Source organism: Electrona antarctica (assembly GCF_951216825.1).
Source record: "Electrona antarctica genome assembly, chromosome: 8".
NCBI lineage: Eukaryota > Metazoa > Chordata > Actinopteri > Myctophiformes > Myctophidae > Electrona > Electrona antarctica.
Genome location: NC_136789.1, coordinates 11553051 through 11580453, shown reverse-complemented (window position 1 = coordinate 11580453; position 27403 = coordinate 11553051). Strand labels below are relative to the sequence as shown.

General features: G+C 42.8%; 2 protein-coding genes across 9 annotated transcripts in view; one reads left to right on the top strand and one right to left on the bottom strand.

The window, feature by feature from the left end:
• Window positions 1-1659: 1659 nt before the first annotated feature.
• orai2 (ORAI calcium release-activated calcium modulator 2) lies at window positions 1660-10848 on the bottom strand. 4 transcript variants are annotated; one of them, XR_013790543.1, is made up of 4 exons: window positions 10456-10842; window positions 8468-8726; window positions 2604-6675; window positions 1660-2283 (listed from the first exon to the last, which is right to left on the bottom strand). XR_013790543.1 is itself a non-coding variant. In XM_079507371.1 (3 exons), exons 1-3 carry the CDS (start codon window positions 10487-10489, stop codon window positions 6124-6126), a joined length of 783 nt encoding a protein of 260 aa, XP_079363497.1. In that variant the 5' UTR covers window positions 10490-10848; the 3' UTR covers window positions 1660-6123. The 4 variants fall into 4 exon arrangements, 3 of the variants coding, with proteins under 3 accessions (XP_079363497.1, XP_079363496.1, XP_079363498.1); XM_079507371.1 differs by having other exon boundaries at window positions 1660-6675; window positions 8468-8664; window positions 10456-10848; XM_079507370.1 differs by having other exon boundaries at window positions 1660-6675.
• A 3511-nt stretch (window positions 10849-14359) lies between these two features.
• The window catches only part of ap2b1 (adaptor related protein complex 2 subunit beta 1), a 28741-nt gene continuing 15697 nt past the window's right edge, over window positions 14360-27403 (top strand). For 3 of the 5 annotated variants that reach the window (XR_013790537.1, XR_013790538.1, XM_079507345.1), the window contains exons 1-9: window positions 14360-14568; window positions 20268-20322; window positions 21879-21984; window positions 22135-22270; window positions 22731-22976; window positions 23780-23970; window positions 25615-25836; window positions 26582-26702; window positions 27074-27169. Coding sequence is in view for 2 of the 5 variants with exons in the window: in XM_079507345.1 (XP_079363471.1) it covers window positions 20286-20322; window positions 21879-21984; window positions 22135-22270; window positions 22731-22976; window positions 23780-23970; window positions 25615-25836; window positions 26582-26702; window positions 27074-27169 (1155 nt within the window). In the remaining 3 variants the exon portion in view is untranslated. The remainder of the gene's footprint in view (window positions 14569-20267; window positions 20323-21878; window positions 21985-22134; window positions 22271-22730; window positions 22977-23779; window positions 23971-25614; window positions 25837-26581; window positions 26703-27073; window positions 27170-27403) is intronic. The other 2 variants (XR_013790539.1, XM_079507344.1) reach the window with 1 other exon arrangement.

Here is a 27403-nt window from a genome sequence, read left to right as displayed (position 1 = left end):
TGGGGGTCCTTGAAATGTGAGAAAGAAAAGTAAGAAATATTCCATAATGTGTCAGTTCAAACTCAGTTATTCATTCATTCATTCATTCCAAATGTATAGCTGATACTATACAATTTTCACCGATTTGAGGTATAGTTCAGAATTTTGGCAACAAAGAGTCATTTACAAGATAGAAATGCTTGGGCTCAAATTGAAGCACCATAATGTTTTGGAAAATAACCATCTTTGTTATTAGTTAAGCGGACACCATATTTTTGTGTTTTTGAGGATGATGTGGGTCATATTTAAGAATATAATGGTAGCAACCCCCCAAATCCTATTCTTCTACTTACCCCTATGTGTCAGGATCATGACAAATTTGTCTATTCATGTAATCTTAGTGAATTAATATTCGCCAGAGCCATATACCAAAAAGGGGTTTTTGAGGTAGGTGGGACATTGACAACTTTTTATCATAGCTCATCATTTTCAGCACATTTTTTCCAATAAGAAAACACTGATTAGAAGTATATTTCCGGGGTGTGGGCCATGGCTCAATGGTCCAGGCACCTTGGCTGGTAACCCAGTCTGGCAGTGTGCCGCGGGCTCGACTCCCGATCCCGAGTCCCACCAGACCAAAACACTGCTCATCTGCCAGTAGACTTGGGTGGGTTGCTGGAGCCAAAAGGAACCCAGATGAAAAATAAAGGCAGCCTCTGCAAAATCTTTTTTTTAAATAGCAAGCTTTTGGTCATAGACCTTCTTCAGGCATGAAGCAATCAGTGAATGTGACAGTATATGTAGGTTCATGGTGTCATCCCTTGATTGATCAATGTGTCACACCTGTGCCACAACACACTACTGCACAAGCAAGCTTGTAGAAAGGTAGTTTTTCCCCTCGGGGGCAAATAAGTACATAAAGGTTAATAAGTTAATAAGTTATAAGTTAATAAGTTATAACAAGTTAATAAGTTAATAAGTGATTAGAAGAATGTAGGAAGGCTCCATCCAGCTCACTGGAAATTCTGCAGGCAGGGTGCTCACTGGGACAAGAAAGAGCTGAACACATCTAGTGTTCAGCATTTCTTACCTCCATGGTCTAATCGTTAATTTATTTTTATTCAGGTGAAAAATACAAAAGATGACAGACGTTAGAAAGTTCATGGAGCATAGACAGATTTCAAAGTGTTATTCCCAAGCTGTTTGAAGCAATCAAGTGAAATTACATTGTTCCATTTTAAAACAATGTGTAGACAATTCCGTGTGTGGACTGTGGGGGCATAATACTGAAAGGAAGCCTTCCTCAGATCAATAATAAGTCCAAAATGTCAGTAAACTGAGATAATCAGGCAGTTTATTGAGCAAGGTTTGTAGATAAGAACATTGCACTGATGCTCCCTTTTAAAAACGTGATGTCCAACCTACGTATTCATAGACTACAGGGATGTGTGTGTGTGGTTGCTAGGGCCACCAATGCAAAAGCTATGTTAAAATCTTCAAGATAAGACAACAGGGGACAAGTGAAAAAGGACAGAAATGGATTTTAAGGTGTAAAAGACAAAAGCATGAATCAGCTTTGATTAATAATGAGAACATAATGATCACAAGGTGGGATATTAAAAAATGTTGTATGTCAATCTGTGAGTGGCATACAGACCATTGATACAGGCTGAGGCTATCCAATGATCAGGAGGTTCAAGGTTCAGTAAAGTTTAATCGTTTATAATTTTGTTTCATTTCCTTTGGCAGAATACAGTTGCTTACAGGATGCGGCAGAATACAGTTGCTTCTTACTGGATGTGGTTTTCATGTTAAAACAGATTTGACCTACCGGTATGTATTACACAGAATATACAAGATAACAAATCCAACATTTATTGCAGAACTAAAACGAGTGCACTTTTGTCTTTTCTGAAATCCAAGAGGAAAAGAACTGGACAACATTTTGGTCATTAATCTCGTTTGGAATGTTATGACATGCTCTTACATTTCGTCATTGGCACTGAAGCTCGCAAACAAAACTTGAAGGTTTCAAAGGTGTTCACAAACATACATGAATAATAATACATGAAAAGCTGTGGTATATTGTCTATATCATGGTTATAGGTGTTAAACACCAGTAACGCTTACGCCATTTACTATTTTCTATAAATGTAGTTGAATTTTGGAGACCATCAGGGCATCCACCACTTTGGTCAGTAGGAATTTCTTAAACGTGTTTTACTGTCACAATGTACAAGATCTGCCATGTTTAGTGTAACATGCACATTTGCCTCAGTCATCAACCTTTTGATCGATGCAAAGCTAAAATATTGTTTCAGATTATTATTTCATTGCAAAACATGACTTTTCTGGTAAAAAAATATATTGTTTTCAAATGCACAGCTTGCCTACTTCCTAATCCATAATACTAATTATTATTTTCAGTTAATATTAACATCCCAAGTCATAATATACCATGACCTCTCATGTATTCATCTCTCTCATTGCTTCTAAAACAAGGTGGTTGGCGACTAGCAAAAAGCTTCACACACACAATTGCAACTGAAAATGTTATGTTGCTATTGCTAACCACAACCTAGAGCAGCAGGGGGTTATTGTACTATGGGGAGTTCCAATTCAACTGTGCCATTAAGTGACTTCATAAAGTTCATATTCAAGTCAAAACCCATTTATTTTTTGACCAAGCAGCTACAGTTTTTTTATGTAACAATGTCACAATAAACATATTTAGATTAAGTCTTTAAGTCAACACGCTATTGGAATATTATAATCACTTTTCAGTGACTACATAAGCATACACATTGGCCAACAGGTTCCGGCATGAAGAAAACAAGACAAGATAAACCTGGAAGTTTGCCAACAAAGTTGAGTTGTTTTGGATTGTGCCACTGCACTGGCAATGGCAAACAGACAGATAACCTGGTTAATGGCTAAAGGGGATGAGAAATCTTGGCAGTGGTTAGAGTGAAAAACAATATATTTTCATTTCTGCTGATGAGGGAATAATCACTATTCAAAGTTACCTGCTGAAATATAAACCGATTATTGACACACACACACACACATGCATATTACCTATACTATGCTATGTATGGTCTCCTAGCGTACTGTGGATTGACTGTTCATATAACCAAACTACTGGAAATACAATGTCTATGTACATGTATATCGGTTAGTAGCTCATACAAAATGCAAATCCCAGGCAGTCCAAGTGTGGAGGGCCAAGCAAGGAGGATCTATGTTTTTGGTACTTTATTCTTAGTACCACCCAACATCAGCTATGCAGTGGCTGTACAATCCCCTACCAATGTTATTGTTTCCAATTGGATGAGGTCAAAACATTGCAAGATATTCATACATAAAACATAATGTCCATTAAATTGTTTTTGCTTCCAAATTTCACTGTAAAAAAAAGAATAAGAACCTGCAGTTCCTGCAAGGGGGTGCCTCACCCTAAACCTAACCTCCCACGGGGCAGCACACCTAAACCTAAACTTAACCCATGTCTAACCAATGACTAGTCTAAACTAAGTATGCACCCCCCTGCAAGGTAAAAGAGGAAGTCCACTCTACATAGGAACTCAAAAGCTCACCAACTACTGTATATGGACAAGACACTGAAGACTGGTATTTTTGCTCTGCACACACACATGGACCTTTTCTTTCTCTTATGATCATGTAGCTGTCCAAAATGTTCAAGTGCAAAGATAACAGATCATTTACCGTTTTCCATGTTCTTCCTAATTTAGCCATTGCCACCCCCTCCCATGTCTCTGTCTGCCAGTGCCCGTGTTGTCCTGGGTAGGTGTAGATACACATGGAGACACAAGCTGTTTCTTTTCACCTGCGCAGAGTGACGTTTGTTGTGCTCTCTCGCCCATCTGCTGAACAGGCAACCCAGTAGGAGTCATGTGCAGCAACAAGGACACAATCCCCCAATGGGCCATATACCATCTATCTATCTATAAATGCACTGTCTCTGTACGTACGTCTGTAATCCCCGTAACTTGAGAACCGTTCGCCCCACCGACCCCATTCGACACACGCGTTCCACACTCCCACAGGGGGTGCAGTGCCCGGTGACGAGTCGGTCGGACCCACAGTTGTCCAGAACCGCCACAAAAGGCCTCTGCCTGGGCTCTGGACCTGATCACCCCTATATCTCCATATATGGAGCTGGCCTGTTCTGACATTATAACACTTCATATTTGGGCATGCCTGACACAGAACTCCATATATAGGAATAAAGGGACACAGACAGATGGGTGGAACGGGTACTCTGACACGGGTAACGAGTATTGCATAGCCATGCAGGGGCATGTATCTCCAACTTCCATCGTTACCGACTCTAACTCTACTGCTCTACAGCCGGGCACCGGTCTAGTAGATATACAAATCTAGATGCCTCATTCACAGCTGCGGTTCATTGGCACAACCTGTATCGCAGGGAAGGTGGAAGGCACGCTGCCACTCAAAGTAACTACTGGCCAATCACAGCATGTCTTTTCCCGGAACTTATCAATTCAGAGGAGAATTATTGGCAAGAGAAAACAAATACAGAAGCCCTATGTCTATGATCTAGAAAGGTAACCCTAACATGGAGAAAAACTTAGACCCTAAGCAAATTCTAAACACCAAAACCTCCCCATTGAAAGAACACATCTCAGCCAAACAAACCCCAGTTCACACCCATGCATGTGACTACTGAATCATTTTCTAACAACAGTGGGCCAATCAACGACAAAGAAAAAAACAATAGGGAGCCGTTTAGCCTGGATGAGGACAGCGGCTACCTGTCCCAGTACAACAGCTGAACAAGGAAGCGCACTCCACCCCGACTAAACTGTGTCAAGAGTCAAGGGCACAGACTCGTTCTCCATCTAAATGTTCTCCATCAAAATCTAAGGCAGACGTAGCCCGTTTTGGAACTGTATTGACATCTATGCCTAAAATGTGTCACTGGAAGAAAAACTCATCCACCACTGCTTTGTCCCAGAATAGTAACTACAACCTGCTGCCCATAGTGAAGTTCTGCTGCCCATATTGAAGAGTGTCGAAGCATCGGGAGTAAAACAGCGAGATTTTCTAAGCCATTGCAATATTCCCTAACCTTTATCCCTATATGCTGCTATAAGGACTCCTGTTGTGCATTGTCTGTCTCCTATGAACTGATGGTGTTTATTTGTTTTTATAAGTGGATTTTAGTAATTATTTTAACTAGCACATTGGAAGCCAGTGAAACGACATTTCGTTCTCTTATGCATCCGCTGAATGACAATAGATATCTATCTATCTGATCTATACTATGTGATATCAACCACATGTTATTGCATATCATAAAGGATGGACAATCCGCCTCATGCTACAAAGTTTGGAGTTTGTTTTTGTGTGTGAAATGGACAAAAACAAGAGCCCTAACAGACTGAAAGACACCTTTCCACATTGTATGGCAGTATGATCTGGATTCTGGACCTGTAATGACTTGTTAAACCACTGGCACAAACTTGAATATACTGTATACAGTAAAAGCAGTCTTTGAAAATATGCTCGAGTCCCCCAACACAACCACAGTATTTGACGCAAACTGTTTCAAGAAGGCAAACATTATAAATACAAATATTTTAAGGCTCCTGTGGGACGAGTATAAAAATGCTACATCTCTCTCTCTCTCTCAAAACAAAAAACAAGGATAAAGTGCTCCTCACTGATTGTGTAAACTTAAAGAGTCTGGCAAGCTCAAAAACCAGTAAATTTTGGCTTGTCATAAAGACCTGAATAGGGCCACGCCCAGACAGTGTGGTTTTAACAGTCTCACTCAGGTCTTCACCACTTCCTCAATGCAAAATGCACACCTGGAAAACAATAATACTAATTTAATATTAAATTAGTATTAACATAAATCCTAAACGACATAAAACACAGTCCAAAGAATCATACATTCTGACCTCAATAAATTAGTGATTTCCAGCTTATTGACCTCTTGACTGTAACATGATGAGCTCCGGAGCGCTCCGCTTGAGAGTCCAAGGAAGGCATTAACAATGACAGGAACTGATCCAAAAAAAAGGAGATGGCTTGATAAACATGGGATACAAAATCAGCTGGTCAGTCAGTGTGGGTTCCATAAAGACCCCGTTGCCCTCAGACGGCATGTAGGCCTCTCTCCTGACCGTCCAGCTGCACTTTGATCTTGTGCAGCTCCTCAATCTCTTGGTGGTGGCGCTCCGTCTTGTGGAGCACCAGTGTGCGGTAGAAGTGGATGGTGAACACCACGAAGATCACGCCCACCGGCACCATGATGATGGTGGAGGTGAGCGCCGCCTGATGGCCGGTGTGCTGCGGCGGGGCGGCAGTCGGCCGCAGCTGCTGCTGCTGCCGATAGCCCGAGTCCACCGGCAGTAACTTGATCCAGAGGACGAGCACCACCTCGGCCAGGAACAGCAGGATTCCCAGGGCCGTGGAGAAGCCCCAGGCCAGCTCGATGTAGTGGTGCATGCGCTCGTGCGGCGACTCGCTGACTGAGTTGAGGTTGTGGATGTTGCTGACGGCCTCCACGTGGGGCAGGATGCACGTGCTGATGAGCAGGGCAAAGAGGTGCACGGCCACCAGCACGGTGGTGCACACACTGAAGGCAACGAGGAGCACGCGGGGATAGGGATAGTCCATCTCCAGCTGCACCTCCACCATGGCCACCTGGGAACAGACAGCAGACCGACAGACATCAGCACTGTGGCGTGGCTGCACAGCACGGTACAAAATCCAGTGTGTTCATTTAACTCATTTAACTATTTGGAATTTAGTTTACTGTCAGGAGTTCACCATGCAACTAAGAACACAATACTGTTACAGCAGGCATCTGCCTCTGCCACACCAAACAAGCCACAGTAAAGAGTCCCAGCGGGAGGCATACCGTTAGAGCATTCATGTCAACATTTATTTCCTGCCAAGGACCATTATGCTATTTATATCATTATGGCAGTGAGGGAACTGATTTTCCTGCCAAGGTCCAGTTCAGTTTCTCACTCATTTCCTTCAAGCAAAACATGGTTTCAACAATTGCATTATTCCCATGAATAATAAACACCACTCACTGCCGCTATGTTTCTCTAAATTGCAGATGCATTTAATCTAACATAAACCCTATTCCATCTGAGGTCCAGTAATTTAATTTTGGCTGGACAACAACAGTGGGCACAGGCCCCAGTCGTATAAATGCGAATGTTGCCAACTGACTGACTGTCTGACAGAGTTTCCCCATTGGCCATCATTGTCTTTCAAGATGAATCTGTGCACAACAGGTCGTCAATTATGACTTCATAAGTAATTTTAACAGTTACACCTGCAGGGGTCTTCAATTACATCCATCCTACATTTACGGTTCCATTCAGCTCATCCCAAATTTACTAGCATGCCAAGATCTGAATATTTTCATGCTCCTGGAAAGTATATCCTGGATAACTTCATCACTCGCCTCAGCCAAGTGTGTGGCGGCTGTGGCCACAGCCTTCATCAGTCATTTCAAATTGCAAGCCCTTGTCATTTCATATATTATCCAGACCTACTTTCAACGTCTTTTATCAATAATACAAATAATAATTGGTGCTCCTTTGGAGCATCAGTGGTAACAATTCTCTTTAACCTTTTGAGTTGAGAATATCTGCTACCAAGATACATTTCAAGCCTTGCCAGGTGCAGAGCGCTGGTCCTGCTCGCGACTGTGGTGAGTGCCGTTTACATAGAACGAACACACCATTGAGACTAAACAGAGCATTACTCATGTGTTTACGAGAGTTTAACACAGCACTCGACTCCAGTCTCCTCTTAAGTAAGTTTTGATGCCAATGCCAACTACAATGGGCTCTATGCACACACGCCATTTTGGAAAGAACTTGGGCCCCTTCCCTACTTCCTTCACAGGTGTTACTGATGATACTAATGAAGGCTCTGTTCCATTCTGGTCAGACAGAGTCAGGGTGCTGCTATTGTGCGTGTTGGCTCACTGGAAACACTGCACTACCCAGTGGGTCTCAAATGTGTCCTTGAGTTGGTTCCAAATGGCCCCGTACGGGCGTCGGTTGTGTAACTCTGAGAGTGTACAAATGGGTCCATTTCTAGACTCTCATTTTACGGGTCCATTTGGTTCCATTTGTACACTCTCAAAGTTATGGGGGTCCTGGAAATTAAAACGTTTGAGAACCACTGCACACTAAACAGAACAGAACCTTAATTAGTATGATCAGTAACACCTGTGAAGGAAGTAGGGAAGCACCCGGAAGTAGGAAGTAATAGGATCGTTGTTTCCGCATGTCGGATAACCGTGCGCAACCCATTCTGTGTGCATATAGCCAATTGGTACAGCTGACTCTTACTTGTAACAGAGCATTTCTATATTGCAGTATTTGCTACTTTCACCCAAGTAAAAATTGTGACTACTTTTTCCACCACTGACAGACAGTGACATAACGTGTTGTGTCATATGACCCACCATTGCAAAGCCAGAAAGGAGAGCCGATGTCCGGCTGGAGGCCTTCAGCTTGGCTCTGCTCAGGTAGAGCTTCCTCCAGGACAGGGCCTGGACAGAGTGGTGGTTGGAGCTGACCAGCTCCAAGTAGCTACGACGGACCCAGTCCCGGTAGTCCATCCCGCCGCCATCCTGCATCCTCTCCGATCCTCCGCCGGGGGCTGGGGAGCCCATGGGCACATTTAGCTCACTGGACATGGAGACTAGTAGGGCATGTATGGTACTAGGGATAAGAGGAGACTCGGTAAACTGTTTTATTTTATCCCATACGGTTCTCAAAGTTGAGGGAGTTTCCAGGGGGTCCTCAACCACTTTGTAACACTTTAACCTCACAACAAGCTTGTAGAGCGCTTGTAGATCTGTCTGCTATTAGTATTTTCAAAGATTCTAAAATGATTATTTTTTTAAGTACACCCCACGTCCCCACCAATGTTACCATGTAACAAAGCTTTTATCGCAGTGATCATTATTGACTAATATCGTTATCATCATTTAATTTAAATGTTATTTTGCTAACGTTGAAAGATAATCCTATCCCATAATAAAATAAAATAATACAAATCTGATTGACCTTTCCGACATCACATATATCTCCAGGTTTGTGGGACAGCAGCAGTGTCAAAGCATCAATCAGGCTACATATCGTGTGACTATTAAAACATAGAACCCAGTGCTGAGCCAATGTGAGCTTATGTCACCAGGCATAGACTGCATTAGCCTAATAGAAAGACTCTAGACAGAAATACATGTATGGAAGTGAAAACTGCCGGTCGTCTGTATTACTGCTAACGCTGGTCGGTATAAATTTAGCTTGCTACCAAGTCATTAGTACTACAGGCTTCTAGTAGTCGGTACTCATCTTACTAACAGAAATAAATGAGAGTAGTTTTTGGGAAGTCCTGCTGCACCGCGGAATACGATTGTTACACCGGTATATGTCCTTATCTAATTATGTGACCCCAGAGGTCACTGTTTCGCAATTTAATCGAATTAACTGGTATTCCTCTTAGACTTTATACTCTAAGGCAGGGGCGCCCACACTTTTTTGACTTGAGAGCTACTTTCAAAATGCCCAGCTAAACGAGATCTACCCACCCAAAAAAATGTTCATCTCATTGCTGAAAAACTGGTTGAAAAAAGTACCTTTGGAATAGTGGCGCTGATGTTACATTATACTGTGAAAATGTAATTGGTTGTTTTTTTTGGTATATAAACTTTGTAATGCTACTGACGTTTGTGTGCAACATTTGATCTGACAGGCCATTTTTATGTCAATCAATCAATCAAGTCACCTTAATTCAAGTGATAGATTATATACATGTAGGGGCATGCCATGTGATCTACCTGCACAGCCTTTGTGATCTACTGGTAGATCACAATCTACCTTTTGGGCACCCCTGCTCTAAGGTATTCCTCCTGTAACCTGACTCCGCCAGATCAGGTTATTCCTCAAATCACCCCCTGAAAATGAATGGGTGTGTTGTACTTATACATTTGCGCAATCATTAAAATGCTGTTAGTTTTCTCACATCGCAAGGAATATGTGTCCAAGTCCATGTTCAGTTCAGTAACAGCAGCACTCTCTAGCGTCAAAGAAATGAAATAGGTCACCAAATTCGGCGCAACCGCGCAACATCGGTACCGAGTCTAGCTGGCATTTCCGACAGAAAGCTCGTCATTATTCGCGTCTTACTTTATAGAGAGACGGTTGAGTTATAAAGCTACCATTAGCACGAAAGCAAGTTCTGTAACGTAATTTGTCCCCAATCATCACCGGGAACGCACGCGAACAGTGACATAAAAATAAATAAATAAACAAGACGTACAGCGGCTACGGACTGACTCACTTATTAAACTAATTAACATAGTGATGTAACACGTAATTGCTTCGTCTGAGGTTTGCGTGTCACGATGTTAGTACGACTATTCACATGTTGCATTATTTATCTTACCTTGACTGCAGAAAAAACACCCGTTCAATTGCATACAGATGATTTGATTGAATGATTCAATTAAAGGCACAGACAGAAGCCAACCAAAGCCGCGCAAGAGAACACGACTGCAATGTTGTTTGTGTTCGTCAACTTCCGCCTTATATATATTATGCGCCTCTTTCTTCTAGTTTGTCTTCTGTTGAGTTTTTCTGTGGGGGAGGGTGGGGGCTACGCGCGATGTATACTTCGTCGCACGTCGGTGTCGCGTCGAGCTTGGTGCGAAGCTACAAGCCTATATCGCGTGGCGGATGCGACGCGCTGAGGGCTTGTACGTTTGCTAATGTCTGCGCGCGGCACCGTCGTGCGACGGAGCATAAATTAGGCTTTATATGGTCGGTTGCAATCCATTAAAGTGTTGCATTACCAGTTAGTTACCACCATCTGCTGGAGCTGGATTGCGTACCACTACCTACGGTATGTCTATGGATTGTACTCTCACTAAGTTCATAATGGCTGAATTATTAATTTCCTGAAAGAAATACAGTATATCTACCCAAATTATTTGTGAAGAAATGCATTTGGGATGTATAGCCAATGTGAAAATACCCCCCCCCTATGGAAAATACAGACCACATAATACATAAAAATCACACCCGTGTGAAGTGAGGGGCGCTATATATACATATTTTATGACGTAATTATCAGACAAAACAAACATGGACAAAACAAACATTAAACTCTGTCCATGTCAATGTTGTTTTTAATGTTTGTTTAAGGAAAAACAAACCTGTATATAGGAGGGGCTAGCACCCCAAGCTTGTAGATCGGCTATTTTTGGTGAATGTTATGTATTACCTACCTAGGCTATATTATATACATGTGCATCATAACCAATTCCCCATTATTTTTCAACAAATTGCAAATGCTTTGGCACATTCATGCAAATAATTATGGAAAAGTATCTGCTGTTTTCTAGCCTACACAATCAATTGCTAATAATTTATGTCATGTAATGTTGTTGATCAACGTGTATTGTATAGGCTTTGTAGCCTACTGGGTCATATAGGCTACCTGTTTACTGTTGATATGCCGAGTCTTATCCCCAAAATACCTATACATTTATATTAGACTTTATTGATTCATACATTTCTTGAATTGATGAATTCAAGAATCCCCCCCCCCCCCCCCACACACACACACACAGTCCTACAGTCTTCTAGTGCTAGTGACAAAAGTGACAAATTGTCCTGCCTTGAACAGGCAAGCACCTCCAATACATGCATAGTGGTAGATAAGGATAACAGATATGCCACAGCTCTGGTCATCGGCTCCATGCTCAGCCTCCTTGCCACGGTCACGGTGTATCTGTTGGACTCGGTATGTTGTGTACCAGCTGGAGAATGTGGACAATGTCATGTTTGACGAGAAGAGTGTCAACTATAGCATGTGACTGGCTTGTGGTTTCAGGTGTACTTTGACATTTTACACAAAATGTAAAGAGATCCCTTACCAACCATGACCAAAATGGGTGGATGCTGGCCATATTGCATTAACGGTAAGGAAATACACCCTTAAAATAAGACAGAAATGGTTGTCAGACCTTAACATATTTCTGGATGGAACCTCTGACTGTATACTTGTTGTAGTTTAAACAAAAAAGTATCAGGCACTAGTCTAGAGAATACTATAGCTTCAGCTTGGTTTAAGTTAACCTAAGGGTTTAACCGATACTGGGTACTCCATTGGCTAACAATGTAGCCAATGAGCTAGGGCAGTGGTTCTCAACAAGCGATTGGAGGGGGGCTTGGGGGTGGGGGTGGGGGGGTCGCTAAGCCTCCACCAGAGCCCCCCCCCCCCCCCCCCCCCCCCCTGTTCTCAACCTGTGGGTCAAGTTACCCACATGATTTATTTTTTATTTTATTTTTATTAAGTGGTGCAAACCACTTCCTTAAGTGAGTATGTGTGGGTAGCTGGCTGGCTGGCTGGGTAGCTGGCTGGCTGGGTATAAGCACGAAAACAGCATGGTTGTTTTTCACCACCTGTGCGCAACCTAACACACACACAAACACACACGCACATATTAACTGTATATATGGTGATTCCAGGTGTTACAGTACAGTACAGTACAGTACAGTACAGTACAGTACAGTACAGTACAGTAGAGGGACCCCCACACAGTAACTCTGTCATTTCTCAACCGTTTCGGACGCGGGGCGGCTCGCCGGAATCGGGCCGGCACCATGGGTGCGTTCCTGTGGGTCTGGAACTCCCCCCCCCCCCGGGGACCCCCACACGGAGTTGCACCACTTACTTCACATGGGTGTGATTTTTTTATTAACAATTTATGGACTTTTAACACCTTTTTAATACATAAAAATCACACCCGTGTGAACTGAGTGGTGCAACTCCCCCCCCCTCTCTCTCTCTGTCTCTCATTAGCAGGCAGCAGTGCAGCACTATCTCTCTCTCTCTGTTTCTGGCACAACAGCGCCACTTTTGGTACTCATTGGTACTACTCGTGCTCATAGTGACATAGTCACATAGTTAGTTGTGACATAGTTGAACACGGACATTGCTGTTTGTTGGAGTGGTTGCACCACTCAAAAATGAAGGAAGAAAATAAAAAGACCATTACTGCATCAAAAGTAATCAACAAACTATAAAATCACACCTGTGTGAAGTGAGGGGCGCTAATATATTAAAGTCTAACTCATGTTGATTAGGTGATGTAAAACAAACAGTGCCAACACAAACATTAAACCCCATTAACAATAAAGAGACAATATGACGTACATTTTCCCTTCATTGTCAATGCGTTTACTAAACAAACTTTGAACTAAAGACAAACATTAAACCTGTGTATAGGAGGGGCTAGCGCCCCTCAAAAAAGTGGAATGTGAAATATGATTATATTAGGGGTCCCCAGTTCAAATATGTTTTTTTTTTACAATTTTCTTTCTAGATGCCTGATACTTTTTACTTTTTAAATGTATCCATGCTCAGAGTGTGCTTGAAGCTTGTATCGATGAGGCCCCTCTTTGTATTGATAGTGTACCTCTGTCCAAAGTCAGTCTGGGGGTTACATGACTAAAACATTATTATTATTATTAGGATAAAGTTTTGGGGGACTTCTGAATCTGATTGTATTTGTCATATAGAAACAGTGAGCAAAGAGACAGGAAGGGCAGGAGATAGAGAGGGTGTGACATGCAGCAAAAAGCCTTGGGTCAGATTTGAACTATCCTCGATACCCAGGCTTTCATTTCGTCTGCGCAAAAAATGATAGATTTGAACCAACCTGGCCCGCTGTGGGAAGGACTATAGCCTTTTTTATGTGGTAAAGCTTTTACCAGGTGAGCCCCTCGGCCCCTCCCAAGCCTTTGTAGCACATAGGACCACCCCCCATAAGTGATGGAATTTACAACTCTTGTTCTTTAAAACAATTTTAAGTCAGGACTTTATGAGAGAAATGCTTAACATCCATCAAAGGGCCCAGTTGAGGTCGGAGGTAGGCCTATAAGTAAATAGTATTATACATAACATCCATGGAAAAGGTGGGTACCCAGTGCCCACATCCATTCCGTGGCAGCAGCAGTCGCCACACAGTGAGTGACCCACCAATCAAAACAAGTTATTAGGGCAGCACCCTGCCTCTCTCAATACATGGTGTGTTTATGTCCCCTGGTAAATCAGAAACTACGAGGAGTCCGACGTTGCAGAAGAGAAGTCACTTCAAGTCAGGAAGCTAACATTATTCAAACCAACTCCTGTGATTTAACCACGTTAGGAATTGTGCAGGAAAATGAAAGTTCATAACTTAAAGTCCAATATCAATTACACATACTTACAGTGTGTGGCAACGGCTGGCAGACCACCGGACGGCGGGACCACGACACTACGTCATGAAACTGCACAAGAAACTAGGAAGTAAAACGGAATTTCCGAGGGTAACCCGAACGCACCATCATTGTAGACCTTGGAATTCTCCCGTTCTCCATCTTTCTACAGTTCTCCTTTTGCGGCAAAACGTCAAGTCCGAAATAACCAACATTTCCCCTCAGAGAAAACCAGTCGACCAAGGCATACTCCCGGCACCTTCTGCGGCAGTTTAGCGTTGAGACTATAAACAAAGTAAGTATGTGCCAACACCATCCATTCACAGTGAATGGCCGTGTTTCGCTGTGCTGCTAGCTGACAGGCTAATGTTAACCAACAAGCAGCATCTGAAGTGAAGGCAGGAGGAGGCCGCTGCTTGACAGACAGTAGCAGCGCATCATACTGTGACATTTATCCCGCAAGGACACAGAGCAGTGCACGGTCCGCTGATAAACGCTGGATAACATTGGTGTCGTTGCCACAATCATTGACTGCATTGTCTTTATTTAACATGTTTATAGCTCTTCTCCGGTTCAGTCCATGAATACACCCGTGTGACCCGGTGCTTTTTACCGCAGGCTAGCGTCAGCTAACATCCGCGTCGCTTGCCAAAGCAGCGATGGATGGAGTGCTTGGATACATGATTCATATATCAAGGCAGGCAGGGGACTTATTGTGAAAGCAGTTATTAAACTACTACGTATTGTATAGTAGTACTGTATGTAGTACGTAGTAAAAATATATTGTCAAACTACCATTAAGACTATGTTACATCATGTCAGTCTTGGATCAAGACTATCAATTTCTTCTGACATTTGCATATCTATGATGGTACGAAAGTACATTACTATGTTAATGTTTCCAGTAATCATTAGACCATTATATCTACTACTATTCACTTGTCGGTTATTCATTCATTAGTAATTCATCCCGGGCACAATGCACAATTTCAAACCTTTCATAATAGAAAAACAGTAATGGAATGGAAGTAAACAGAAATCTGTAGTATACTGTAATAGTGCAGGTGTGACATTTGAATTTGAACAATCTGAATTAAATGTCCTATTGAAATGTAGGCTCTGGGGGCACGGTGGCACAGTCGGTAGTGCTGTCGCCTCACAGCTAGAAGGTCCTGGGTTCGAGTCCAGCTGGGGACACTGGGGGTGTGCTCCCTCCTCTGTGCTATCAGTGCCCATACCCGAGGTGGGGGTTGGCGAAAGGGCCTTTCTGTGTGGAGTTAGCATGTTCTCCCCGTGTCCCCTAGGGTAGGTACCCCCACAAAAACATGCAGTAATCCTGGTCTCCCCCCTTTGGCTATAATGGATCTGTTTTGAGAATTGGTACTACCGTAGTATATAACTCATGATGAATTGATTCCTTGGGTGTATGCTCTTTCTGTTTTGTTGGCAACTTGGCATGTCTGGCCATTATGTTTTAATAATGAATAATAATCATTGTAATAATTATCATAATAAACTACCTCAAATACAACTTATATCTAAATGTAATTAATTTCCCCACAGGAAATCGGTCCCATGCTTGTTGGCATTAGGTCCTCCTACGGTCTTGGTACTCCTAGCTGCATACTAGGGATGTTATTATTTAATAGTTAATCGCTGTTAAGAAATTCTTCAATTAAACTTAACAGTTAACAATTATTCAAAAAGTCTGCGGTTCTATGATTGGACAGTTTTCTGGGAATGTAGTGTTGTCTACCTTGGTAGCCACAGAAACATGTGATGTGACAGAAAATACGCTGCAGTTTTCATTTCATTTTATTCCTCATACAAAGATGCCATTGCCTGGCCCTGTATCTCAAATGGTCAAATAAACATTTGATTAGGGAATATATTATGCCTTTTGTATTCTTTCTATATATCAGCAAAATGTAGATGTTTATGTTAGACATTGAGGGAAATTAAGATTCTCTTTAAAACGCAGCTTATTAACTAACCGGTTAATCGATCGATAAGGTTATCAATTGTCAATTAATGAATTAATCTATAATTGACATCCCTACTGCATACCCATTATAGGTCAGGCTGTCAAATGAAAATGTGATCTATCTTCTTCTTTGTATTTCCTGTAGTCTTCTTCTTTTCGTGTCTTTGAAGCATGTGGTTAGATGACAGTTTCCCATTTCTTTACACAGTCTTTTGCATTATTGTTGAACTCTGCGAGATCTTTTAAGCTGCAAGGTTTGGGTAGTAGAGGGCAGACAAGGCAGTGCTGCATCGTATGGTCCTCTTCTCCACATTCACAGATGGTTGGGCCGGTTTTGTAGCCCCATCTGGCCATAGCAGCTTTTGATCGCCCCGTTCCTGTTCTCAGGCGGTTGAGAGTCTTCCACCGGACCCATGGTGCTTCTGAGCCAGAAGGGAGGTCTTCAGAGGGGGGGATTCCCATGTCAATAGGAGGGGGGTCATTTTCAAGCTTTGTTGTCCATAGCTGGAGTCTGGTTTCTTCCCGAGATGTTGTTAGGGGCTGGACATGGCTGAGGAAGCTTCTCCTTGACTTCAGTCGTTGGGCCGGGGGTTCGTGTCCATGAAGGAGGTGGCGTTCATCACTGGTAGCTTTTGTCATCTCCACTCGGCTGGTGGCTTCCCGTCTCACATCTGCAGGGGCAATGCCAGCGAGGAGATGTAGGTTGTTCACATTGGTAGGCTTCAAGCAACCAGTTATCAAGCGGCAGGTGTTGTTCAACGCTGAGTCTAGTTTTTTGACATGGGTTGATCTCTCCCAAACAGGACACGCATACTCCGCAGAGGAATAGCACAGGGCCAGAGCAGTACATCTCAACGTGTGTGCTGTGGCTCCCCATTTTGAATTGGTCAGTTTCCGTAGGATGTTGTTTCGGGAGCTGACTTTCAGTTTGGTGTTCTTTATGTGTTCCTTGAAGGAGAGGGTGCGGTCCAGGGTTACACCAAGGTAGACAGGGTTGGTGCAGTTCTCAAGTGGTGTTCCAGACCATTCGATGTTAAGAGGTCGGTTGGCTTCCCGGTTCCTGAGATGGAACGAGCAGACTTGAGTCTTCGCAGGGTTTGCGTGTAGGTGGTTGCACTCGTAGTAGAGGAGTAGCTCATCTAGGGCTGAGGTGAGGTTTGCTTCTACTGCTTCAAACGTAGTCTCTTGAGATGTTATACAGAGGTCGTCAGCGTAGATGAATCGCTCAGTGTTCTGGTCCATTGGTTTGTCATTGGTGTAGATGTTGTACAGTAGTGGGGCCAGCACACTACCTTGCGGTAGGCCGTTCTTTTGTCGTCGCCAGCGACTTTGCTTGTTGTTCAGGGTAACATAGAAGCGCCTATCTTTCAAGAGGGCTCCAATGAGGTCTGAGAGTGCCAGGTCTTTTGTCAGCTCCAAGATCTTCTTTAGGAGGAGGCGGTGGTTGACAGTGTCGTACGCGGCAGACAGATCAACAAAGACGGCACCTGTTACCAGTCCTTTCTGAAACCCATCTTCAATGTGCTGAGTGAGGTTCAGAAGTTGGCTTGTTGTGGATTTGCCAGGTCGGAATCCAGCTTGTTGGGGGATGATGGCTGGTTCAGCAATTGGGGCCAACCTGTTGAGGATCAGGCGCTCAAACAGCTTATACGGGTGGCATAGCAGGGAGATCGGGCGGAAGCTCTTTGCATATGCTGGATCTTTACCCGGTTTGAGGAGAGCAATGATTCTGGTTTTTCTCCAGATCTTTGGGATGTTTCTTGTCAGCATGCAGTTGTTCATCAGCTCGAGGATCCATTTTCGTGTCAGAGGTCCAAAGTGTTTGATCTCTTCAGTGAAGATGTTATCCAGGCCAATGGCTTTACCAGTCTTAAGGGCATTGATGCTGATATTGAGCTCTTCAATGGAGAACGGTTCAGTCAGTCCGGTGGTTTGGGAGTGCTGGAGTCTGTCTACCTTTGGTCTCGGCTGTTTGGTGGTGGATTTCCCGTTGAGCAGCAGCTGATATGCAACTTGGTTGGCGGTGGTGGTGTATTGTTGCTGTGTTGGAGTTGACGGGTCGTTGCTGATTTTTCGGATTAGGCTCCATGCCTTTTTGCTGTTTTTCGCCATATCAGTTGTCTCCAGTAGATTTTGCCATTTCCGTTGGCGACATTCTGATAGGGAGGTCATGAGGCTCTCACCTACTTCGATGGTGCATTCTGCAAAGGGGTCAGATTCATAGAGCTGTTGGTATTGTTCATATAGTTCGCTGCTTTGAGCATCGAGTCCAGGTATATATTGAGTGCGCAAACTTGGTGAAGTTGTCATAGTTCTTGGGGTCCGCTGGGAGATGGGCAATCTTCCTTTCAAGATCTTCTTGGAAACCTGGCCAGTTCGCTTTCCCAAAGTTGAATCTTCTTCGGAATGGAACTGTGGCTGGGGTGATTGCAGCATTGACTGTGATGCCAATGGGGCGATGTTGGGTTTTTGGCAGTGGCTCCAGTACCAGCTTTTTGCTTAGTCCGCTGATGTTATGACTGACAAACACAATATCAGGATTGTAGCCTGCTTTCCAACGCCCGCTGTTGAAGGACTTTGGTTGTTTGGCGTCGTGGATCAGATTAAGCTGGTTGCTTTCGGCCCATGTTTCCACTGCCTCTCCATCTTCATTGTTATTAGCGTATCCCCATTGCGTACTGTGGCTGTTGAAGTCTCCAATCACGATCTTTGGTTTTCCAGATGCTGGTATTTCTGGCATCACGAAAGGTGTGGGAGGTGGTTTGTATACTGAGGTGATGGTAATTCCTCTTAGCTCAGCAGTTAGGACTTCGATGTTATTTTCATCGCTTTTAGATGTTGATTCGATGATTGTCCCATTTTTTGCTAGCATGATGCTTCCATGTTTCTCATGTGGTCTTTCTATGAGGGTGGTCATTCCTTTCACACGAGGTCGGTGGTGTTTAGGTCCACGGTGGGTTTCTTGTAGGCAGAGAATATCACAATGATGTTCTCTACAGAGTTTTGCAACAAGTTCTTCTTTAGTTGCAGATAGTCCTTCAATGTTTAGAGATATGATGGTCAATGCTGGCCTTGGAGGCGGGCGTTGGCCTCTCTTCATGCTCCGGACTGATGGGCTACTGGCATTCATTGAGCTTTTGGACAGGCTTGTCTTTCGGCTCGGCTTCAAAGTGTTTGGTAGAATTCGCAAGTAATAGCAAGTGTTAACAGGTATTACTTGACAGGGATCGCGACGTGAACGCTTCTACCTTGATCCCCACCTTGATTCCTGTAGTGTACTGTACCTTCACTAGCAAGTCGACTGAAAATATAACCTCCACTTTTAAGTTTGTATAGGCTGCTTGCTACTCAAAATATTACAGTATAGAACATAGAATAAGTCAATGAAATATTAACGATAAAGTCTGACTGACTGCAGTCTGCAGAGAAAGTATTTGAGAATAAATGAATGGATGTCTTTGTCTAGATTTTGTAACATTTGTGCCTTGATGTACCTGTAATTTAAAAACCTCTGTTCTATATTGTCTTTTGTAACAATTACAATGTCATAATGATTGCTTAGTTATAGCATTATAAATTATTAATCCAGTAACGCCACATAAACACCCTTGGCAGATATTTGTAACCGTTAATCTGGTCAATTTTCCACCATGGCATTTTTTGTGAATGGTCCAGACTCTTTTGACTCTATTGTGATTGGTGTTGTGGTGCTGGCCTTTAGTATTGTAACACAGTGATCTCATTCTCAACAAGGTGCCTTCCAGCTTCTATTTGAATATGCACCAAATTTGCTGCATGATATTGAATGACCAATTGTCTAGGTTTCATGCCATATTAGATTTCTGGATGCCCTATATTGAGATTTGTTTTGTTTTGGATGCTGTGCATGTTATTCTGCAGTCTGTTGAAGATCATAAGTTTTCTATACTCTACATCATTTCAGTTCTTCTATTAAATGCACAGGGTTTGTCTTCCATACTGTATTAATTATGTACATTTCTATTTAACAGATTTGAAGGTCCACAGTCATGACTGACTCCAAATACTTCACGACAAATAAAAAAGGTGAGCGCTGAGGACAGAAGGACAGCATGGTACCATGCTTGCTAACCCAGTAAAATATTAGGGCTGAATTTTGCGCACCAGTGTCTCACACCATGTCACAGCTTGTAGATCGGCCATTTTTGGCACGCAACTTGTTAGTCAGTGCCATGGCTATTTATAACATACCTGTGATAATGAGAGAACCACTTCACACCAAAGCCAAAAGCAGGTACAATAGAACTGTTTACCCAACATCCAAGTGGAAAACTTGTTTTGTTTAAATAGGGAAAATAACCGATGATGACGTGCCCAAAAAAGGGATGCGATGTTGAAAGTGGTTAACCAATTAAATGCATTAGACTAGAGCTTGTGACAAAATAGTGTTTATTTTTGAGTGGTGCAACCACTCCAACGAACAGCAATGTCCGTGTTCACCCACCTATGTGTTCACCTATGTCACTATGAGCACGAGTACCAATGACTACCAAAAGTGGCGCTGTTGGGGGGGGGGGGGGGGGGGGGGAGGAGTTGCGTTGCACCACTCAGTTCACACGGGTGTGATTTTTATTTTATTTTTTGTTTTCATTTCATGCAAGTTTTCCACCCTAAGCAACCATATTTTGTATTTACAAACGGGGCAATAATCATTTCTCACCTATTTGCAACTGTGACTGTGAATCGGAGTGTGCACCTCATGTGCACACCGGGCATTTATAGTATCGTGTTGGACTATGCAGAGCATGAAACTTTACACATTTTCCTTAGATGGTAGGGTGAAGGATATTACAAGTATAAAAGTCACATTCTCAGTGGTACAACACATTGTCAATGATTGATCACATCTTCACCTACACAAGCCAAAGAGTTAGACAAATGTGAAGCAAATACACTTTATGGCCATTGGTGTTTTGGTTTTACATGCACACTGAAAATGGTGAATAAAAAAAATGTATAGATTTGTAGGGATAGACACAATACAGTGCAGTATTGGATCATTAATCAGATTGTTATCGGTTTTAAGATGGCTCTTTCAGGATTGTGCTACTCTACAACTTTGGACTTAAGACTTATTGTCCATGAAATGTATAATCCAGTTTTATTCCTGTAATTTGCAGAAATAGACAATTAAATTTTTTTGATGAATCAAATCCTCTTTATTTTTATATATGAATGAATCGACGCAGAATACATTCAAGTTATTCTTTTCTTTATAAATCACACCATAAGCCCTATTTTATACTTCGTTGTACAATGGTGTCAGGCAAAAATAGAAAACATAGCTGATCTACAAGCTTCCGACTAGCCGATTGTGTGAGCTTCTAGATTTTCTCTTTTCAGTATTTTATAAACTTTTGGGGGGTGGTAAACAGTTTCCACCAAAATGTATTTTTTATAAACATTATAATTGTAATAATTAATTGTTCCACTCCTACTTGATTTTCATAAGATTTTGTATTATTTTTTATGCATGCCCCTTTCCTGATTGGTTCACATGAACAATACTTTACGGTATATTAGTAGCCTATATTCTACTGGTACTACTTACTGCTGTACTAACATTGGGGTTCCTCCTCCAGGGGAGATCTTTGAGCTGAAGGCAGAACTGAACAATGAGAAGAAGGAGAAAAGGAAGGAGGCGGTGAAGAAGGTCATCGCTGCCATGACCGTGGGCAAGGACGTCAGGTACTGTAGGGAGAAACACTTCAGACTCGCACATTCACACATTTCAATTTCCCAGTGTCTTAACTAGTGAGTTTATGTTAGTGTAACATATTTTTAAAATGAAATGTCTTAAAGGTGATCATTGACTAAGACCTCATCCTCTGCCCTCAGCTCCTTGTTTCCGGATGTGGTGAACTGCATGCAGACAGACAACCTGGAGTTGAAGAAGCTGGTCTATCTTTACTTAATGAACTATGCCAAGAGCCAGCCTGATATGGCCATCATGGCAGTCAACAGCTTTGTCAAGGTAAGATCCCCGCACTGGTGTCCGACTGCTTGTTGAGCTCTGAAATAGTTTGCGTTTCAAGCCAGAATGTGAATTAATTTGTCTGACAACTCCATGGATTACATTTCTCAGTCTCCAATACTGATTTCAGTCATTTGGATTCCATTGAAGCCAGCATGTCTTCTATGGAAGCATGTAGATTGGCTATTTTTCATTGTTAGTTTAATAGTTATTTTATGATTAGGTTTAGTTATTTTAAGAGTATTTGAACTGATCTTCGAAGCATCTCCCATAGACATGAATGGTCTCAGAAATGTGATAAAAGCGAAGGTTTAAAGCCTCAAATCTGTTATTTCTTCAACTGGTCGGCTGTTATGTGGAACGGCAGCGACAAAGAACGATAATACCTAAACATTAATAAACTTTCAGTCATGAGATTTTATTTTGCTTTATTCCACTAACTCTCTCTGCCAATATGCAGGACTGCGAGGACCCCAACCCCCTGATCCGTGCTCTGGCCGTGCGCACCATGGGTTGCATCCGAGTGGATAAGATCACAGAGTACCTCTGTGAACCTCTGAGGAAATGTCTGAAGGACGAGGACCCGTATGTGAGGAAGACAGCAGCTGTGTGCGTGGCCAAACTCCATGACATCAATGCCCAGATGGTGGAAGACCAGGGCTTCCTGGACTCTTTGAGAGACCTCATTGCTGACTCCAACCCCATGGTATGTACTAGGAATGGATGATGCTATGTATTTAACAGTTTCCCCGATCCGAGTAATTTTAATATGGAGTATACTATCTGCCAGCTCAGTGGCCTTTGTCCGCCCTGAGACTGGGAGGTCGGGGTTCGATCCCCGGCCGGGTCATACCAAAGACTCTGAAAAATGGGACCCAATGCCTCCCTGCTTGGCACTCGGCATCAAGGGTTGGATTGGGGGTAAGTCCCTGCGATTTACTAGCGTCATGTCCAGGGGGTGTACTTGTACATCAAGCTGCCTCACGCTACAGAATCAGGAGATAGGCTACTGCCCTATGGGCCTCATGGCTCGGCAAGGCTTACTTATACTATTTGCTGATACCACATCCTGATCCGATTGTCCTATTCAGATAATAAAGCAGTACGATGGACACTTCTGACTTCCGAGTACATTAAAAGGAATGATTCAGTATTTATCGGGCGTCTCACTGTTATAATTCAAGTACTTGTGAAGAATAGTGAGTGGTGGGCCAATGTTGACATTATTGCTGCCTATTATGCATCGTGCAAGCTAAATATCATTAGATTTATCATGATTCATGTGATTAAAATCTGTTTTTTATTGAATGCATCTTGGCAATAGATAGTTTTTAGCCGTATACAGTATGTGTGCCTCTGTTGGAGGCTAGCTGTCTGCCAGCTGTATGCCAACTGAACACACTTAGAATGGAGGGCACTGACTGTATTTGACTGTATTTGCTTATTTATCCCCCAAACAATTATGGGATCTAACTGACTTCGCTTGGTGCATGCTTCCATCCTCTCTAGGTTGTAGCCAACGCTGTGGCAGCCCTGTCGGAGATCAGCGAATCCCACCCTAACAGCAACCTCCTGGACCTGAACCCCCAGAATATCAACAAGTTGTTGACAGCCCTCAACGAGTGCACGGAGTGGGGCCAGATCTTCATCCTGGACTGCCTGTCCAACTACAACCCTAAAGATGAAAGAGAGGCTCAAAGGTATAATGTTTAAAAACTTTAGGTTAAATTGGCCATGCAAATGATAGTTTCCCCTTATAATTAGGGCTGACCCAAAAAAATCGATTAATCAACGTTCTTTCGATAAGCACGGGAGTCGATCTTGAAATAAAAAATCGAGCAGTCATTTAAAAAGCCGGCCCATTTGGAACGGCTTTACGTCTTGCAGCAAGCGCTCGTCTCGTCTTGCCTCGCTAAACAGTGCCTGTGTCAGGCACTGTTTAAGAATTGCTGATTTGTTAGTGTCGGATGTTTCACTTTTTTATAATAGGCTGCTTAATTCATTAAGCGTCACTGCATAAAGCCGGCTGCTACCCCCCTTGTCCAAGCGTCGATCTCCAAAAACGTGATCGAAGGTCAGCTTTACTAATACTATGACCAGGTGGTAACGGGTACAGTCGCCCATAATTCATCTCGCCCTCATTTCTTTCCGCCGACTGCTCGGTGCGGCGGTTCTTGTATTCTTTATTTAGTTTTACTGAGAATAGAAATAAGTTTAGTGTTTAGGGTTGGGAATAAGGTTAGGTTTAACCGTTTAAGCATACATTACTTAGGTTACTTTAGGAATGCCAGGCTGAGCAGTTTCGCCGGATTGTACGCCCGGCCCGAGTTGGTAAAAGGGTGACTTTGTTGGTATTCGACCAGGTATATAGAAGCCACTGTAGTGGTTAGAAATCCGATGACTCAAGGATTATCTTCGCCAGGTGCAGAATGACCAGTCCCGTCGAGGAAGCTTAGTATAGTATTTATTTAACATTCATATAAGACATCATAGCAAAGCAGGTTTAAGCAGACAGACACAGCTTTCGGCGGATTTCAGGATAGTGCTTCCTTCTCAGTTTCACCATGGCTTTTATATTCCTTTGTCACGCCATCTGTACCCAGTGTGTCCCATGGGTCCCCTTAATCTGATGACATAAATGTTTTACATATAACTGGATTCCTTATGTTTCTCAGAACCATTTGTGTTGGCTTGCCTGGCTGTTGGCTAGCTGTTTAGTTATAACTAATCCCTATGCTATGGTGCTCTTACTGCTGTTTGTTCTGAACATAATATGGTCCTGTGGGACTGCTACCTTTGCCACACTGACGTTCTGTGACTCCTGGTTGTCTTGTCCTGTGAGACTATTATCCTTGCCAAAACATCAGTTGTTTTTTTTGCTTCTCCTTAAGAAACCTTGGGAACAGTGTTATTTCATAAAATGCAAGGCAATAAATCAATGATTGTACTTCTGAGAATGTGGTGGCTCGGACATTCTCAGGAGAGAGAGCGCACAGTAGATATCTGCCACTACATCACACTACAAGACAAAGACGGGGACTGATGTCCTCTATAAAGTATTTTATTTATTGTGGTTGACTTTGAACTTGACCAGCACCATTAGTTTAAGACCACTGGAGTAACTCTAACAATCGTACCAAACCATCCACTGTTATCCCCTCATAGCAATCGATGAGGATCTGTAACTACCATTTTAGGGTGCACCAATATCACTTCATGTCTGAACATGAATCATTTATTTTTCTCATTTAAGTTAAGAACAGAGAACGCCTTCATGGAGACGGGATGCTTGAAAATGTATCGTTAATGATTTCCGTTGTTCCTCCTCCTCGTTCCTCAAAAAGCATCTGTGAGCGCGTGACCCCTCGGCTGTCTCACGCCAACTCTGCGGTGGTGCTGTCTGCGGTCAAGGTGCTGATGAAGTTCCTGGAGCTGCTGCCCAAGGACTCGGACTACTACAACACCCTGCTGAAGAAGCTGTCCCCGCCACTGGTCACCCTGCTGTCTGGAGAGCCAGAGGTCCAGTACGTGGCCCTGAGGAACATCAACCTCATCGTCCAGAAGAGGTCAGAACACCATTACAACAACACATACGGCAATTAAGCCTTTTCAGTACTTTCCTGAAGAAATCAATGACAAAAAATGGGGGAAAAAAATCCATAAATTAGAAAACAAATGTTTAAGAAGATAGTCGATCTACAAGCTCACAACGCGGTGTACAAATATATAGCCAAAATAGCCGATCTGGGGAGTACAGTTACACAGTCGGTAGCGCTGTCGCCTGACAGCTAGAACGTCCTGGGTTCGATTCCCGCTGGGGGCGTGTTCTCTCCTCTGCATCATCAGCGCCCGTACCCTAGGTGGGGTTGTCAAAAGGGTTTGCATGTTCTCCCTGTGTCCCCTAGGGTAGGTACCCTCACAAAAAACATGCAGTAATCCTGGTCTCTACACTGCCTCCCCCTGTCGCTTCTATTTTCACTACTGCTAAAATATTTGTTCTAATTTAGGGAATTTCTTTGATTTTTCTTTCATGTCTTCTTGACATTACTGGAAAGCAATCATTGGATTTTGTTTTTCTTTTTGTTTAGCTTTTTTGGGAATGTTTTGAGATAATAATAATTCAAAACTAAATGTAGGAAACAAAATATGGGGACCCATAACAATGTGTCCGCAACCCACAAATGGGTCCCAACCCACTGTTTGTGAAACAGGGCTTCAGACAGCCTGAAGATGCTGTGCAGTTTCCATCAACTACTACTATAACTGGAGGGTAAAATGACATCATTGTCATATTGTTTCTCTCTTGTGTAGGCCTGAGATCCTGAAGCAGGAGATCAAGGTGTTCTTTGTCAAGTACAACGATCCCATCTATGTCAAACTGGAGAAGCTGGACATTATGATCCGCCTGGCCTCACAGGCTAACATAGCCCAGGTACCGTTTGCAAGTACACAATGAATCAAATCCATAGTACTTATTTAACTCGGAGCGTACATATATGGAACCACATGGTCTTTTTGTGTCAATTTGTACACTCTCAGAGTGTACATGTCCTTGTCACAGAACAGTGCAATGTTCATGTTGTTATACTTAAGCCTATATGGTATTCATTAATGTCCCAAATAATTATTAGGATTCAAATGTATTACAGTTTTGCAGTATGATCAAGTAGTGCGTTAATATACAAAAAACCTCAAATACCGTAATTGGAATATGGAGATGGAGGTTTCTGCCCAGTGTAGTTCGGTCATCGTTGAAATTACTTCTCTCCACCTGCATTGCTTTATGTGCTCCCCATGTTCCAGGTGCTTGCTGAACTGAAGGAGTATGCCACAGAAGTGGATGTGGACTTTGTGCGGAAGGCAGTCAGAGCCATCGGGCGCTGTGCCATCAAAGTGGAGGTAAGCCTCAGTCATACTTAGTACTTGTACGACTTAACAGAGTAAAAATCACCTAAGAGAAGTGCCTTGCATGTAGTACAGTCTGACAATGTAGGATGCAACGAGAAGCTGGACAATGGACATCATTATATAGTATATACAGAGCACAACATTCAGGCTACAGCCTACAGAATAGTATATTATTAACACGTTGACTGTGGAGATTTATTTCACTAACCTTTGAAGAATCACCCG